This window comes from Chiloscyllium punctatum, chromosome 1 (genome assembly GCF_047496795.1).
Source record: "Chiloscyllium punctatum isolate Juve2018m chromosome 1, sChiPun1.3, whole genome shotgun sequence".
Taxonomy (NCBI): Eukaryota; Metazoa; Chordata; class Chondrichthyes; order Orectolobiformes; family Hemiscylliidae; genus Chiloscyllium; species Chiloscyllium punctatum.
Genome location: NC_092739.1, coordinates 78,773,408 through 78,792,218, shown reverse-complemented (window position 1 = coordinate 78,792,218; position 18,811 = coordinate 78,773,408). Strand labels below are relative to the sequence as shown.

General features: G+C 40.4%; 1 protein-coding gene across 1 annotated transcript in view; it reads left to right on the top strand.

The window, feature by feature from the left end:
• LOC140478755 (cyclic nucleotide-binding domain-containing protein 2-like) overlaps window positions 1-18,811 on the top strand; it is a 90,346-nt gene that overhangs the window by 49,635 nt on the left and 21,900 nt on the right. The window contains exons 5-8 of the mRNA XM_072572096.1: window positions 227-315; window positions 5,788-5,950; window positions 7,186-7,269; window positions 8,947-9,011. Of these exons, the coding sequence (XP_072428197.1) occupies window positions 227-315; window positions 5,788-5,950; window positions 7,186-7,269; window positions 8,947-9,011 (401 nt within the window). The remainder of the gene's footprint in view (window positions 1-226; window positions 316-5,787; window positions 5,951-7,185; window positions 7,270-8,946; window positions 9,012-18,811) is intronic.

Below are 18,811 nucleotides of genomic sequence, written 5' to 3'. Positions count from 1 at the left end.
CTCTTCCTCAAAAGGCAGTGAAAGCAAAGTCTTTGAATAATTTAAGGCAGAGGTAAATGGGTTCGTCATAAGCAAAGAAGAGAAAAATTATTGGGGGACCACAATTTGAGGTTACAGTGAAATTAGCCATGATCTTATTGAATGGTGGAGCAGAGTCAAGGGGCCAAATTATCTACTCCTAATTTGTAAGCTGTATTTACTTATTTTTGAATTTTTTTTATTGAAGATACAATCACTTCTACGTAAGACTCGAGCATTTCAAGTTATGCCCTACATTATGCAGTTGGAGATTTGCCAAGCAGCAGTTTATCAACAGTAAGTGACAGGTTTGCAGAAGCACAACAATGTTATTTAATAATATATTTGTCGATATTATTATCTATTTAATCCATTATCATCACTTTTTTGAGAGAATAAAGTTCAACTATCGGTAAAAGAGCCAAGAATGAAGTGTGACTAGTTTGTGTTCTACAAAGATACTGTCAACACCTTAAAAAGCATTGATTTCCTTTTAAAAACCTGCTAATTATTTGTAAAAATACCTGTAGCAATGAAGTAATGATTGAGAACTGTCTCCTCTGATGGCTGAGGGATCTTATCTGCTGAGTTCAGGTGAGTCAGGGGTCCGAGGTAAGTGTAATGGCTATCACTAGTGAGAAAGTGCTGGGGAAGCTGGAAGGTCTGAAGGTGGATATATTACCTGGACCAAAGGGAACACACCTGGGAGTTCTGAATGAGATAACTGAAGAGATTGTAGACGCATTGGTGGTGATCTTTCAGGAATCATTGGAGATAAGAAGGATCCCATACAGCTGATAAATAGCTAATGTAGCACCCCTATTTAAGAAGGGAGGGTGGTATAAGAGAAGGAATTATAGACCAGTTGGCCTGACCTTGATGGTTGGTAAGATTTTACAATACGTTATTAAGGATCAGATTGTGAAGTCTATGGTAAAATAAGGTGGAGTCAGAACAGCTTCATCAATGGGAGGTCATGCCTGTCAAATCTTAGAATTCTTTGAAGAGGTAATGAGCAAGTTAGACAAAGGTAGTGAATATAATCTGTTTGGATTTACAGAAGGTCTTTGACAAGGTGCCACGCAGGAGACTGCTAAATAAAATAAGAGCCCATGGTGTTAGGGCAAGGTACTGGCATGGATAGAGGATTGGCTGACTGGCAGTAGACAGAGAGTAGACAGATAGTTTTTTTTACAGGATGGTAGCTGGTAATTAGTGGAGTTGTGCAGGGGTCAGTGTAACACAACTATTCACATCATACATTAATGATTTGGACAAAGCAACAATGCCCTCTGATCCTAAGTTTGCAGATGATGTAAAGATAGATGGGGGGGGGGCAAGTAATGTTGAAGAAGCAAGGAGGCTTCAGAAAAACTTGGACAGGCTAGGTGAGTGGGCAAAGAAGTGGCAGATGGGGCAAAATATTGGAAATGTGCGATTACAAACTTTGGAAGGAAGAATAGAGGCACATGCTGTTTTCTAAATGGGGAAAGGCTTTGGAAATCTGAAGCACAAAGGGACTTGAGAGTCCTAGTTCAGGACTTCTCTTAAGGTTAACATTCAGATTCAATTGGCAGTTAAGATGACAAATGCAATTGCTCGCATTCACTTCAAGGGGGCTAGAATACAAGAGCAGAGACATACTGCTGAGGCTGTATAAAGCTCTGATCAGGAAAAAGTGAGAACTGCAGATGCTGGAGATCAGAGTTGAGAGCGTGGTGCTGGAAAAGCACAGCTGGTCAGGCAGCATCCGAGAAGAAGGAAAATTGACATTTCAGACATAAGCCCTTCATCAAGAATGATTCCTGATGCAGGACTTTTGCCCGAAATATTGATTCTGCTGCTCCTCGGATGCTGCCTGACCAACTGTGCTTTGCCAGTACCACACTCTTGACTCTAAAGCTCTGCTCAGACTGCATTTGAAATATTGTGAGCAGTTAGGAGGGATCTCATTGAAACTTACAGAATACTGAGAGACCTGAACAGAACAGATATGAAGAGGTTGTTTCCACTAGTAGATGAGACTAGGACCTGTGCGCACACTCTCAGACCCTTTAGAACTGAGATGAGAAGGAATTTCTTCAGCCAGAGGAAGTGAATCTATGGAACTCATTGTCGCAGAAGGCCAAGTCATTGAGTGTATTTGAAACAAAAATAGCCAGTTTCTTGATTAGTAAAAGGATCAAGGATTATGAACAGGAAGCAGGAGAAAGGAGCTGAGAAACATATCAGCCATGATTGAATGACAGATTCTAGTATCTGCAGATTATTTGTCTCTAGCAATGATTGAATGGCAGACCAGGTTCAATGGGCCAAATGGCCTATATCTTATGGTCATTTGCAGTAGATGAGCCATAAGGACAGGTTTTCTAGTTTGAAATCTAATCTTCAGGCTAAAATAGTTGACATTATTCAGGGATTCAATAACCTGGTTTAGGAAGACAAAACATAGCCTAGGTTCCTCTTTCTGGTTATCAATCATTGAGCTCAGCTAGAAATTTAGTAGCGACAAGATTGGACTTAGCTGTTTCCCTCCATTGCCTCCAAAGTTGAATGGGATGCCAATGATCACTGCCATGGTTTTGATTAATATTGACCATTTGAGTGAAACCTTGAGGATGACTGACACTGTGGAGTAATTTAAATCTGTAATCCAACCACACGCTCCAGATCATAGTTGTAATCTATACTTAACATTCCATTATATGTTATCACATATTTTGTATGATCATATTATTGCCATAATGAAATATTGAGTAAACTTGCCCCCATAAGCACACTGGGTTTTACTGGAATGTTACAACTTGATAAAACCATAAAGCTTCCCTATCTATTTTATGTTAAGGTGACTTTCTTTCATATCACTATTTTGATTTATTGTAAGGGATAGTAAAAAGGTTATGGATGAAACAGTCAATGCCTTTGCCAAAAACCAGTGTCAGAACTGGAGTGATTTTAATGAGGTCACCCAGCTGGACTTCACAGAATTTGAGTTCCATGATTGAGCTGTTAATCTGGTCCAGTCAAGGACTCCTGGCTGACAGATATAAACAGGAGTGTCCCTTTTGATGTGAAGGGCACTGCTTGTCACAGGCCATTTGGGTGTTTCCTTTCTTCCTGGTGGTGGAAATTTGAATAAAGATTCGTGCACCTTGTGTCTTTCACTGTGTCTCACACCTGGACACACACAACATAGGTGTTGGGGAAAAAATGAGACTACCACAGTTAGGCGGTAGTGTGGGTGTTATAAAAAAAATAAAAAAAATAAAAAAAGAGGCATGTCAGACATTCTGTTCACTCTGAGAGCTGGCTCTGAGGGGTCTGGATCAATGTCAAGGAGTTTCCAAGTATAAATAAAGAGTACTTGCTGACAGCATACTAGCCTCTGTGGAGTTATTTCAGTGGTGACGAGGGTAGGATATGTTCCTGAAGAACTGCCAACAAATACAAACATTACCGCCAGCCGCTCCCCACCTTCATGGGAATGGCAGGGTAAACCCTGGACTTAGTTAATGCCATCCCGTATTCCCAATTTCTCCGCCTCCGCCGTATCTGCTCCCAGGAGGACCAGTTCCACCATAGGACACACCAGATGGCCTCCTTCTTTAGAGACCGCAATTTCCCTTCCCACGTGGTTAAAGATGCCCTCCAACACATCTCGTCCACATCCCACACCTCTGCCCTCAGACCCCACCCCTCCAACTGTAACAAGGACAGAATGCCCCTGGTGCTCACCTTCCACCCTACAAACCTTCGCATCAACCAAATCATCCACCGACATTTCCGCCACCTCCAAAAAGACTCCACCACCAGGGATATATTTTCCTCCCCACCCCTTTCCGCCTTCCGCAAAGACCATTCCCTCCGTGACTACCTGGTGAGGTCCACACCCCCCTACGAACCACCCTCCCATTCTGGCACTTTCCCCTGCCACTGCAGGAACTGTAAAACCTGTGCCCACACCTCCTCCCTCACCTCTATCCAAGACCCTAAAGGAGCCTTCCACATCCGTCAAAGTTTCACCTGCACATCCACTAATATCATTTATTGTATCCGTTGCTCCCGATGTGGTCTCCTCTACATTGGGGAGACTGGGCGCCTCCTAGCAGAGCGCTTTAGGGAACATCTCCGAGACACTCGCACCAATCAACCAAACCGCCCCGTGGCCCAACATTTCAACTCCCCCTCCCACTCTGCCGAGGACATGGAGGTCCTGGGCCTCCTTCACCGCCGCTCCCTCACCACCAGACGCCTGGAGGAAGAACGCCTCATCTTCTGCCTCGGAACACTTCAACCCCAGGGCATCAATGTGGACTTCAACAGCTTCCTCATTTCCCCTTCCCCCACCTCATCCTAGTTTCAAACTTCCAGCTCAGTTACTCTCCCCTTGACTTGTCCGACCTGCCGATCTTCTTTTCCACCTATCCACTCCACCCTCTCCTCCTTGACCTATCACCTTCATCTCCTCCCCCACTCACCCATTGTACTCTATGCTACTCTCTCCCCACCCCCACCCTCCTCTAGCTTATCTCTCCACGCTTCAGGCTCACTGCCTTTATTCCTGATGAAGGGCTTTTGCCTGAAACGTCGATTTCGCTGCTCGTTGGATGTTGCCTGAACTGCTGTGCTCTTCCAGCACCACTAATCCAGTATTTGGTTTTCAGCATCTGCAGTCATTGTTTTTACCTTACACATTGACTATGTAGATCCTTTCATGGGCTTAATGATTTAGTCACGTAGATCTCTCCTCAAAGTGGATGGACATGCATCAAGTTAATTCATCAAACACGGGAGCAATGAGAGAGAAAAAAATAAACAGGAGTGTCCCTTTTGATGTGAAGGGCACTGCTTGTCACAGGTTACTTGGGTGTTTCCTTTCTTCCTGGTGGTGGAAATTTGAATAAAGATTCGTGCACCTTGTGTCTTTCACTGTGTCTCACACCTAGACACACACAACATAGGTGTTGGGGAAAAAATAAGCACTACTGCAGTTAGGCGGTAGTGTGGGGGTAAAAAGGGGGAAAAAAAAATAAACAGGAGTGTCTGGCAATCTGAGAGCTGATTCTAAAGAGACAGTACTAAAGTCAGGAACTGATTATGACTGATCATAACTAAAAGGTTACTTGGTGGTAGGATACCTGCCTCAAGAACCATGATTCAGTAATATATGAAGGCCTGCACATATTTTGAGCCACCTTCAGACTCCTGTGACTTTTACAGTTTTATTTTATCTAATAAGGTTTTTGAATAAATTATGTCCTACTTAGGCTTTGGTTGGGTAGGATTGTTTGATGTGTGGCATGGTGGCTCAGTGATTAGCATTGCTGCCTCACAGTGCCAGGGACCTGGGTTTGATTCCAGCCTTGGGCACTGTATCTGTGGAGCTTGCATGTTCTTCCCATGTCTGTGTGGGTTTTCAGCTTCCTCCCACAGTCCAAAGATGAGCAGCTTAGGTGGATTGGCCATGCTAAATTATCCATTGTGTCCAGGGATGTGTACGTTAGGTGTGTTAACTGTGGGAAATATAGGGAAAGGTTAGGGGGATGGGTCTGGGTGGGATGCTGTTTGGAGGGTTGGTGTGGACTTGTTGGGCTGAATGGCCTATTCTCACACTGTTGGGATTCTATCTCTCTAAATTGTAGGTTTAATTCAATATCTATAGATAATGAAATATACTAACTTTTGTTTCCTTATGATTTCTAATCGAATTTCTAAGAAACTGAAACTAAAATGCGTTATTGAAGTATTCAATATCTGCCCTCTATTTAGATATGAAGCAAAAACAATAGTACTACGAAAAGGCCACCACTCTGAAGCATGTTATTTTGTACTCACTGGTGAACTAATCGCTACATTGAGTGATAGCTGTTCAGAAAATCGAAATCACCTCACTGGAGTGGTGAATGAAATTCAGGAAGGCGATTTGTTCGGGGTAAGATTCTTTACATAAAAAAAACTTTTTCTGAAAATGCTTAAATCAATTCATGCCTTATTTCTGTGCCGCTTACTGTCAGTTGTCATGTTTTTGTCACACTTGTATATGTCAATTCTTTCCCTCTGTAAATTCTTAAGGCCACATTTAAAATGGGTTTTACCTGTGTAGACTTATTATTTCATTTCCAAAGTCTGGCTATTAGTTTGAATGCATTCTGAAAATACTTTCACATAACTGTTCGACAATAATTTAGATTGAAATATCCGAAGTAAGGTTAAACAAAACATATAAAAAGCAATTTCCCTATAAATTGACAACATAACTTTGACCATTGTAAATAGGGCATAAGAAATAATAAAGAAAGCACAAAATATAAACAATAAAGTATGCACATTTATAATGACCTTCTGAATCATTTTCTGGTCCAAATATCCTCTGACATCTTATCTCATTTCAGGCAAAGTTTACACTTTAAGTGGAATTTGCTGCTTGGGCTGATAGGTCCAAATACTGGCTGGGAAGTCGATGGTAACTCAGCTACACCTCCCTGACACAATTTAGTGCTGCTCAAGCATTTAGCTTTTTGGACCTAGTTAAGGTCCTCATTGTCCTCATGAGGAATTTCTCGCCCCAGAGGGCTATTCAGTGCAGACAGCTGTCCAGTATTGTCAGTGCTGCCAAGAGTGGGGGTCAAATATTCAGACTCTGGAAAACCCAAGCAAAGGATCAGCACTAGGTTCCAGGGGTTAAGGTAAATGGAGTAGGTTTACTAACGATGGAGAGGGAGGCTACAGTGAGGAGGGTGGTAAGTATTGGAATATTCAGATCAGGCTTTTGACAGGTTCCTGCATTTTGCAAGGGATACCAAATAGAAGCAGCAGCATCATACATCAGATAACAAGGTGTTGGCCAGCATTTAATGTGAGCATTGGTGGGTTGTGGCCCTCAGGACCTGAATTGCTTTTTGAATAGAAAAGCTGTCTTTGAGCCTTCTGGCCTGGCATTAATCAAGGTGAGTTGGGAAGGTATGAAAGTCTGCACCCACACCTTCCTGCCCAACTAAACAGTGTCACAACATGCAAGTCCATCTCTGGGAGAGTAGGGGGGTATAAGCTTCCACCATTTATCTATAATGCTGAGGAAAAATTAATGCAAAGAATAGAAACAGTTTGTCAACGTAATAGCTGATGGTTTAAGCCTTTTCTAAATTTTTATAAATACTTATTTTACAGGATGCTGCACTTTTAACTAACACAAAACGGCCCGCTACAATTTTATGCAAGACTAATACAGAACTCTTGCTGTTAAACAAGGAGGTGTGTGCGAGATCTGGTGAGCTATAGTAACCAAGGAATGGCAATGAGTCAAAACCATGATATCATTGTCAGTAACCCTTTGTTAAAAATCATATTGAATGATTGAAGTTTTTTAACTGAAAATATGCATCATATCTGAAGCTGACAAGAATGATATCTGATGTTTTTGTAATGAATTAGGTGAAGATAAGATCTGGTTTCCAGGAGACTTCTAACAACAAACATAAACACTCACTTGGTCAAAGTAACACATACATTAGTCATAGAGTCATAGAGCATGGAAACAGACCCTTCAGTTCAACCAGTCCACGCCAAACATGTTCCCAAATGAACTAGTCCCACCTGCCTGCACTTAGCCCATATCCCTCCAAACCTTTCCCATTCATGTACTTATTCAAATGTCTTTTAAACACTGTAACTATACCTGCATTCACCACTTCCCCTGGCAGTTCATTCCATACACAAACCACTCTCTGTGTAAAAACAAGTCAGTCCTCATGTCCTTCTTAAATCTTTCTCCTCTCACCTTAAAAATATGACTTCTAGTTTTGAACTCCCCTTGCTAGGAAAAAGACCCTTGTAATTCACCTTATCTATGCCCCTCATGATTTTTATAACCCTCAACCTCCTGCGCTCCAGTGAAAAAAATCTCACCCTATCGAACTTATTTTTATATCTCAAACACTCCATTCCTGGCACCTTCCTGGTAAATCTTTCTGAACCCTCTACAGTTTAATAATATCCTTCCTACAACAGGGTGACCAGAACTAGATACAGTGCTCATGAAGAGGCCTCGCTAATGTTTTGTACAACCTCAACATCACATCCCAACTCTTTAAAGAAATGTGTATGTTGTCCACAGCATCGATTATTATGAGGCCTAATGGCTGCAATTTTTATGGAAACTACAAATAATTTCTCAGTTAAAAATGCAACAATAATCTTACATGTTAATCCTTCAGTTTGAACGCCAAGAAGAACAATAAATAGCTAATGTCAGAGGTGCAGGAATACAGGAAAATATTTTGTATTCTAAGAGAATACCTAGGTCCATAAAGTGTCCATTTCCTCTGAGCTCTACTTGTTCATTGGCTATAACACTGCTGCAAGTTCAATGGAAATTAATCTACGCACTTAACTTGGATTTAGGATAAATGTTCAGTGGCAGTGTAGGAGAAATTGTTTCCTCAAATATAATTTCAAGGATTGCACTCCAAATTGGCAAAATCATTAAAGTACAGATAAGTATGATGCTCAGAGCTAGATATCATGTAACCAGTGCCACAAATTCATACTATAACACAGAAACATTTTCCTATGCTTGCATATGCTGGATTCCAAATTGTGAAGAAAATCTTGCAAGTATTGATGAAAAATATTGTTTGGATTTCCTTAAATGATCATTGCCACTACTGGCTTGCTATATTTGAGAATTTTCAAGCCAAATTTGTAAAGTTTTCTAGATGCAGTATATTTGAATCGTCCACAAAACCAGATTAACACATCATGATGCAGAATTCTGGGTAAGAATCATAGAAAGGGAAACACATCAAAAGGATCACAATAAGAATTCTAAAGCAGCACAACTGGTCTATAAGGCTATGTGTGAGATTAACGGTACAAGTTATATAGTTATTTAAAGCCTTGTTTTCTTAATTCTTTATTTTCAATTCTCAGGATTTTGAATCTATACTGGCCGGATTTCTCCAGCAGCGCTACAGTGCAATCACTGAATTACTAAGGTAGTGTTTAATTTTTATTCAATAAAAGTGTTATGCAATTGAGCCATACATTGGACTGCAGGTGGTCAGTTAACTCAGTTGACTGAATGATTGATTTTTCAATGCTGAGTAATGCTAGCAGCATGGGTTCAAATCCTGCACCAGCTGAGGTTACCAGTAAGGATTCTGCTTTTCAATCTCTCAACTCACCTAAGTCAGCAGGTTTGGCAGCAACTGGAGAGATAAACAAGTCAGCAATTCAAGTCAATAAGATTTGAAATAAAAAAAGTGGTTGTGATTTCTTGAGATCAATCGGCTTAGGTACAAATATCTTCAGCTGCTTTAACAATTACTTTCCTTTTATCATAATTTCAGAAGGAGGAATGTTTGCTCCGGGGAGGCATAGTATTTTCACTGGACTGTTAATCCAGAGACCCACGTAATGTTCTGACGACCCAGGTTCAAATCCCACCACGGCAGATGCTGGAATTTGAATTCAATGACAAAAAACCTGTAATTAAGAATCTAACGGTGATCATGAATCCATTGCCAATTGTGAGGAAAACCCATCGGGTTCACTAATGTCCTTTATGGAAGGGAATTGCCATTTTTACATAGTCTGGCCTACATATGACTCCAGACCAAAAGCAATGTGGTTGACTCTTAACAGTCCTTTGAGTGATTAGGAATGGGCAATAAATGCTGACCTAGCTAGTGATGCCCTCAAATCATGAATGAATTTTAAAAAAAATGTTTCCTGCCACTTCTGACTCATGAGGCACTGATCAGTTTATGCTAAATGCAGCAGGAACTGTTCAATATCCAGTCATTGGTTGATCAGCGACAAGTAGCATTTGTGCCACACAATGACCAGCTTCAACAAGAGAAAACTGACCCATCTTTCCTTGACATTCAGTAGCATTACTATTTCTAAGTCTTGCACTATCAACATCTTGGGATGACTATAGTCCAGAAACTGAACTGCACTAGCCACATAGATATTGGGGCTACAAGAGCAAGTCAGAGTCTAGGGGTTCAGTAGTAAATAACTTATCTCATGACTTCCCAAATTCTGTCCACCATCTGCAAGGTATGTGGGAATGTGATGGAATATTCCCACTTTCCTGGATGACTGCAGCTCCAATAACACTCAAAAACCTCAACAACATCTTCGGACAAAGCAGCCAGCTTGGTTGAAGCTCCGCGATACCTGCATTATTCCACTCCCTGCATCACTGGTGCTCATTAGATGCAGTGTATACCATCTACAAGAAGCACTGCAATTACATACCAAACCTCCTTTGTCAGCACCTTCCAAAGCTGTGATTTCTATCACCTCAAAGGACAGAGAAAGCAGATGAAGGGAGCACCACTACATGCAAGTTCCCTACCAAGTTGCACACCATCCTGACTTGGAACTATATCACAGCTACTTCATTGTCACTGAACAAAAATTCTGGAACTCATTAAGGGAACTGTAAATGACCGTATCCACCTCATCGACTTCACCCTCAATGGTTTAAAGTAATCAGTTCACCACCATTTTCTCCAGGGCAATTAAGGATGGGCAAAAAATGTTAGCCTGGCCAATGATGCCCACATACTATGAACAAATTAAATAAAATGTTCTCACTAAATTGTGGAGCAGGCCCCAGGGACTGAATACTTACCCCTTATCCTAATTAATCTGTTTCAGTGTGTGTATGATCATATGTATGATAATTATATTATAAATCACTGCAATACAAATGTGATAATGTTGCTGTGGTGCAAACATTGGTACCTTATAGGCACTGTTTCCAAAAGCTTATCTCCTCAACCAACAAACCAGTGGCTTGAGGAAGGAACAATCAATGATGGAAAGATAAAGTGGTGTCAAATTTTCACCTACAATAGAAATAAATGTGAAGAAAGACAGTTCATTAGAGCAAAAAAGAGACACAAGGGAAAAATAAAAGACAACCCCGTTGTGTTTGAGAATTATTATTTTAGTCCTTGAGATGTTAATGAATAAATGGACCCACAATGTAAATACATTCCTAGCTCATGAAGTATCAAACCAATGGACTAGTCCATTACCATCGGGGTCAATGGAACACTCAGTAATTCCAATATTATGTTGTTTCAAAAAGGGTGTTGTAATTGTTAGATCTGGAAAGGTGAGAGAAAGTCTATCTAGTTCACCTGACGCTATCCTAGCAGTTATGTAATACAATGAATAATTGATTAATAAATCTTACCTCTATCAAATGGTCTGCAAAAGGCTCAATGGTAAATCTGGTAAATCCCAGTGGTGGAAAGCCTGCATAACCAAATGAAACTCATCTTTGTCCTCCCAAACCTCATGTCTCAAATTACTCATATAATGTATCTCAGAACAATTAACTTCAGGATTAAAAGATTCCAACTAATCTCATAAAGACAGAAACTCCAAGTGTCTATTGAGTTTGTTAGAAGATGACACAAAAAGGGATATAGCGTGAAAAATTTCAGAAGATGAATTGTCAGAGGTTCATTGAATTACTAATTGTCTTTGCACCAATTAAAGCCTTCAGGAAGGAGCTTTTGGGCAAGAAAAAGGGATGCAATACTTGAGGATGGATGTTTGAAGCTAGGGTGACTACCCACATTCTTGCTACAGTCGCAAAGTGGATCCGATGATCAAGATCAGTAATAGATGAGATTTTCACAACTCCCCAAAAGTAGTCCAGTTTTTCTTGACATCTGTAAAGCTTGCAGCACCAAGGGGTGTTGGGTATGCATGTGCAGGTAATCTAGTTCCCAAACAGGTAACCAACAAAATAGCACAACACCACCACACCAACACCAAAGGAAGTGTTATAAAATGTATCAAATGCAAACACATCATTTAAGGTTCAGAGTGAAGAAGTCAAAAGGCAAATTTTAGCAGATGACCAGGCTTCCCAAAATCTTCTGCCCAGTAGAATACAAAGCCCAGCAATGGCAGGACTAGCAGTGTGCTCAGAACTTAATGTGGTCTCATTTCATGATATTCAAGTCACATCCAAGGGGGTAGAACAGACCATTCATGACTTAAGGTAGATAGAGTAGTGAAGAAGGCTTTTGGTATACTTTCCTTTATTGGTCAGAGTATTGAGTACAGGAGTTGGGAGGTCATGTTGCAGCTGTACAGGACATTGGTTAGGCCACTGTTGGAATATTGCATGTAATTTTCGTCTCCTTTCTATTGGAAAGATGTTGTGAAACTTGAAAGGGTTCAGAAAAGATTTACAAGGATGTTGCCAAGGTTGGAGGATTTGAGCTATGGGGAGAGGTTGAATAGGCTAGGGCTGTTTTCCCTGGAGCATCGGAGGCTGAGGGGTGACCTTATAGAGGTTTATAAAATCATGAGGGGCATGGATAGGATAAATAGACAAAGTTTTTTCCCTGGGGCAGGGAAGTTCAGAACTAGAGGGCCTAGGTTTAGGGTGAGAGGAGAAAGATATAAAAGAGACCTAAGGGGCAACTTTTTCACTCAGGAGGGTGGTACATATATTGAATGAGCTGCCAGAGGAAGTAGTAGAGGCTAGTATAATTGCAACATTTAAAAGGCATTTGGATGGGTATATAAATAGGAAGGGTTTGGAAAGATATGGGCCAGGTGCTGGCAGGTTGGACTAGATTGGGTTGGGATACCTGGTCGGCATGGACGAGGGGTCTGTTTCCGTGCTGTACATCTCTATGACTCGAATACAATCAGTCAGTGATCTCAAATATGATTTGACACAATCATCAATTTTAAGAGTTAATCAATATTCCATCTTAAGGATGTTACAATCTTGCTGTCTCATTTCTTGATTAGTCAAGAAAGTGCAGCATTTAAATCAGGAGAAATTTTCAGAGAAATTTAATAAGATGGAGGAACACGGTATAATTTAGAGGGTCAACCATCACACAGAACGGTGAGGCTCTAACTCATGTGTCTTAAAGAAAGATAGCACCATGAGAGGATGCCTGATCCATGACTACTTGAACTTTCACTGAAAAGGTGCCCAAAGAAAACACTGATGCCTGAGAAGCTGACTCCTAAGTTTTCCACAACAAGATTCTTTGCAAAGCTGATACACATTTCCATTTAACAGGAGAATTCCCAGAGCTCACAAAATCTATGATGCCATTTGGACAGTGCTGTTTCTGATAGGTACAATTTGGGTGATCAGTTCACCAAGCCATATTCGCGGAGATCTGGATGGATTATTGAAGATACACCTGGTTTTGGTTACGTTGCTAATAACGTTATGGTCATGGGTAAGACAAAGGAGATCATGACCACCAAAAGTAAAATTCTGATGAATGCCAAGACATGGATCAGCATTTAACAACATGAAATGTCAGCCAGATAAACTTCTTCAGGGCCATGTACTCCACCCATGGAATTTCTCTTGATTCAGATAAGATATACTAAACAAAGATCATCTCCACTGAATAAATAAGATCTGTAATCTTGTTTAAGATTTTCTAACTTTCTCTTCTCATATCTTCCTAAATTCACAAACAGGATATCCTTGCTGTGAGATTTTCACAGGCAGGGTGCCTTTTATATGCAGCATAACACTATCAATATATCTTCAATGTTTTTAAAAAGTTTCTGCCAGCAAAATATTGCCTCCTGTAATGCTAAACCTTGAGGAAATCACAATTCTTGATGTAGATGCATCGTCAAAAGGCTGAAATATATGCCTTTTTCAAGATGAAAAAAGACCTATTGCCTTTGGTACAAAAACCCTGTCATCTTCACAAGCCAACTATTTCAATATTGGGTGTAAGACATCAGCTTTGATATTTAACATCATGCAAGTTCCATACTTATTTGGCAAGAATAATAGTTGAATCTATTATAAACCATTAATGATGACATGCTACAAGCCACTCATGAATGTAGCATTATGTTTATAATATCTACCTGTCAAGAGGGAGCAAGGGATACACCAAGAAACTGCAGGCCAGTCAGTCTAACCTCAGTGACGGTGAAATCATTGGAAGCAATTCTGAGGGACAGAAGTAATCTGCATTTGGAGAGACAGGGATGAATCAAGAACAGTCCACACGGTTTTGCTAAGGAGAGATCACGTCTGACTAACTTGATTGAATTTTTCGAAAAGATGACAATACTTTTGACATAGTCTACTTGGACTTCAAAAAAGCTTTTGCTAAGATTCCACTTGGGAGGCTGATTGCAAAGCTAAAAGCCCATGGGATTTAAGGAAATTGAATCTGCAAATAGTTGAATGGCAGGAAACTTTTAGATTAGATTAGATTACTTACAGTGTGGAAACAGGCCCTTCGGCCCAACAAGTCCACACCACCCCGCCAAAGCGCAACCCACCTATACTCCTACATCTACCCCTTACCTAACACTACGGGCAATTTAGCATGGCCAATTCACCTGACCTGCACATCTTTGGACTGTGGGAGGAAACCGGAGCACCCGGAGAAAACCCACGCCGACACGGGGAGAATGTGCAAACTCCACGCAGTCAGTCGCCTGAGGCAGGAATTGAACCCAGGTCTCTGGCGCTGTGAGGCAGCAGTGCTAACCACTGTGCCACAGTGCCGCCCTGTAACAGAGGGTAAAGGTTGAGAGATGGTTTTCTGACTGGAAGTCTATGTCCGGTGGGATCCCACAAGAGTCAGTGTTAAGGTCCTTGCTGATTTGATTTATATAAATGATTCAGACTGGAATGTAGAGGTTTTTCATTAGTAAGCATATGATACAAAATTTAGTAGGATGTTAAATAATGAGAAGGATAATCTTAGACTACAAGATGGGTTGGCCAGATGGGCTGATCAATAGCAAATGGATGACAATGAAATACGTGATGAATGGTAAGACCTGGAAATCACTGAGGTTCAGAGAGATTTTGATGTGTGTGTCCCTTAAGATATTAGGACAGATGGCAAAAGCAGTTAAGAAGGCATGTGATAAAATTGTCTTTATTATTTGAGCATATAGTTTAAGAGTAGGGAGGTCATACTGGAACTTTATAATATAGTGGCTAGGCCATTGTGTGCAATTCTGGAATCCGCACTAAAAGAGAGATGTGATAGCACTGGAAGGGTGCAGGGTAAATATAGTTTAGATGTTCCCTGAGCTGGAGAGTTTCAGTTATGAAGAGAGATTGGATAGACTGGGGTTGTTTTCCTTAGAGCAGATGAGACTGAGAAGGGACACGATTGAGATGTATAGAATAATGAGGGGGATAAATAGGATAGACAGGAAAAAACATTTCCTCTTGATCGAGGGATCAATGACTGGGGGTGGGGAGTGGTGGGGAGGGGGTGGCGCAGAGGTTTGAGGTAAGGTACAGAAAGTTTTAATGAGATGTGAGGAAAAATATTTTCACCCAGAGGTTGGCAGGAATCTGGAACCCACTGTCTTTAAGGGTGGTAAAGGCAGAATCCCTCATAAGTGCGAGAAAATAGGATTGAAATGATTAGGTTCTTGTTTCTGACCAGCTTGGAAGTTGTGCTGTAGACCTTTATAACTCTAAGGTGCAAGGATATGCTTTAGAATTGAGATATAAGGCAGATACCAGGATGTTTTCCATGATGAGCAAAACCCACAATCCACATAAAGATGTGGCTATTCCTCTTGATCTACTTACTAAGGTCCAGATTATGAAGTTGAAGATGTTCTCAATGTTAATCTGTAACATTTTGGTGAGAGCCAGTGCAAACAGTTGCAATTGGTAACTGCTGAACAAGAGTTGCAAATCATACTTAACGTACTTAAAGAAGTAACTGAAGAGATTTGGCTACATAGAAGTGAATTTGGTGTATTATAATACATTATCTTCAAGGAAAAATGAGTCTTAATTTCAAAAGCATTATGCCAAACTATCATGTCTATGTTCCAATAGGATTACATGGATATTGAATATCTAAGCTGCCCAGCACAGTAAGTTTATGTACTGGCTCAGGATAAATTGTGAATGCATATGAGGCATGCCAGTTGAGTCACCTCCAGCAGTGGAGGGAACTTCTACATCGACCTGATGTTCTCTTTGCCTCTTGGACAAAAATAACAATGGCAGTGCACAAAGAAGACTACAATTTATGATATTTTATGTTTCCAAGTTTGCCATTGTTCGATGAGCATGACCTGTTTCTGCAAAATGACAACTACTTTTAGTTCATTTTATATCCACAAATAGATAGTGTCCAACAATGGACCGCAATTGACTGGTAAACAATTTCAAAGTGTGTATTAAGTGGGAAACTATCCATATCTCATACACTGCACTAAGTACACTCGGATTAGCAGAATATATGGTATATATGATTAAATCAAAGGTCATTAAGCATCAAGCAAAAAAACCCCAACATTTTCACCCAAGGACAACTTTTGCTCAGAAGACAAGTGTGAATGACCATGCTCACCAACTAGATGTCTAATTATTCTGAAGCACATGATACGCTTCTTCAAAGTCAGAGAAGAATGGAAGAGATACAAGACAAGCTAGAAGGTAGAGAGCTATAGAAACTGTGCACTGGGCGGAAAATACAAGCTAGAAATATAATTAAACACTCTTGCATTCCAGCAAAGGTTTGCTGGTCTTTGCATACCAGCCCAGATCATATAGTCATTACTGATCATGGTGCTGCACTGTGAAGGAATAGGAGCCAATTTCATCCAAAGAGCAACATACCAATCATGCATGAAGAAAATGAATAAGAATAATCTTATGATGATTCTTATGCAGTGTTATTGAGTGACAACAAACAACAATAAATCAACCAAGTTGCCAATAAAGGGTGTCAAAGAACAATGTCCAACTGATTTGATTAATTTGATTTGATTTATGTATTTTCATATGTATTTAGTTACAAAATACAGTGACAAGTGTCTGACAGTGTCACCACTCTCTGGCACCATTTTAAAACATGGAAAAATGCTGTAAACCTAATATAGAGTATAAAGACAAAAGAATAAAGAAATAGTGTTCACCTTTACAGTCCTTTGTGTTAAATGCTCTGCCATGGGCCATGGTGACCAAACACAAGACCCTTTGCAACCTCACTGGAATTAAAGTTGCCACTCTTCTGCATCATCTCACCTCCACACTCGCCTCCACACTTGCCTCCACACTCGCCTCCGCTGCAGCAGCCACGAGTTGATGCAGATGCTGCCGGGAACCCAAACTCTCTCCAACTGTGCCTCCATAAATCCATGCTGGGTGCACTCATCACCTGCCATAAGTCTGCGCTGGGCCCACTCCACGACGACATGAATCTGCACTGGGCCTATTTGCCACCGCCAATGCCATCACCAGGACGGAGCTCTTCAAAAAAGAGGTAAATAAAACAAAAAAAAGAAAAGGGAGAATAAAAGACAAGAAACAAAAAGAAAAGTGGATGGAGTGGATTAGCCCCAGGCTCAGAAGCCCTACTCTACTACTATCTCACTGCAAGATCTGCAACTCCCCAGATAGCAATATGTTCACAAGATTAGGATGATTTACAAAGCCTACAAAGCATTATGTAGAAGTTTCAAATGATAATCTAAATTTTTTTAACTTCTTTGTACAATCATTGAATTGACAATATTTTTTTCTCATGTCCAACTGTGTATACATGTTTCAGATAATTTAATCTTTTAGCTTTGGTAGAAAGGGGGATGTTGTGCTGTATTCCAAAGTCAGTATGCACTGCAGCATAACATGTAACCTATAATGGTGCCATACACCACATTACTGGGGATCACTTGAAGCAATATATACTACAAGAAGAAATGCTGTTCTGTGTAACTTAATAGTTTGATGTTAGCTCAGGTACTGATATGTATGAAGAAAGTATATAATATCTATCTGTAATAAACATCAATTGGATTCTTCAAATCATGTCACCCATGTCAAGTTTCTTGTATTTCAAAGGATAACATAAACTTTCCCACATCAGGTAAAGTACCCTGCTGAGAGGAAAACTATATAATCTTCAGGTCAATTACATCTTCAAACCATGTCCACTTGTTGGAATTTTTTGAAGATGTTACCTACAAAGGTAATAAAAAGGAGTTGATGGATGTGGTAGATCTGGATTTTTAGAAGGTCTTTGATTATGTCCCTAGAGGAGGTTGGTCAGAAAAGTTAAAGCACATGGTTTTGGGGTATTGCAGGCATAGATTAAGGATTGGCTACCAGTCAAAAAATGGAACACAGGCATACATGGGTTATTCTCACATTCTCTGTCTGTGACCCATGGGGTACTGCAAAGATCAGTCCTTGGAATCCAGCTGTTCATGTTATATATCAATGTATTTGATGTAGCGACCAATGTAATATTTCCACATTTGCAGATGATACAAAGCCAAATGTAAAGGCTGTTATTTTCATAGGGGGAGTGCAATGAAGGCTCACCAGACTTGTTTTCAGGTTGGCAGGACTATCCTGTGAAGAGAGATTGAGCAAACTGAGCTTGTTTTCTGGGGGAGCTTTGAAGAAACTGAGGTAATCTCATTTGAAAACTCCAGAATATTTAAGGCGATAGCTAGAGTAAGATGCAGGTGTAATGTTTCCCCTGATTAGGGAGTTTAGAACTGGGGAGCACAATTTAAAAATATTTAGAAGCAAGATGAGAATCTTTTTTGTTTAACGTTTGGTGAATTTTTGGGATTCTTTACCACAGAGGGGTCTGGAAGCTTAGTCTCTCAATATATTTAAAATAGAAGTTGCTACGTTTTTGATTATCAATGACATAAGGGGACAGTCTGGTTAAAAGTATTTGGTCAACCACAATCATGTTAAATACCAGAACAGGTTTGAGGAGGTGAATGGCCTACCCTTGTTCCTATGTTTCTATGA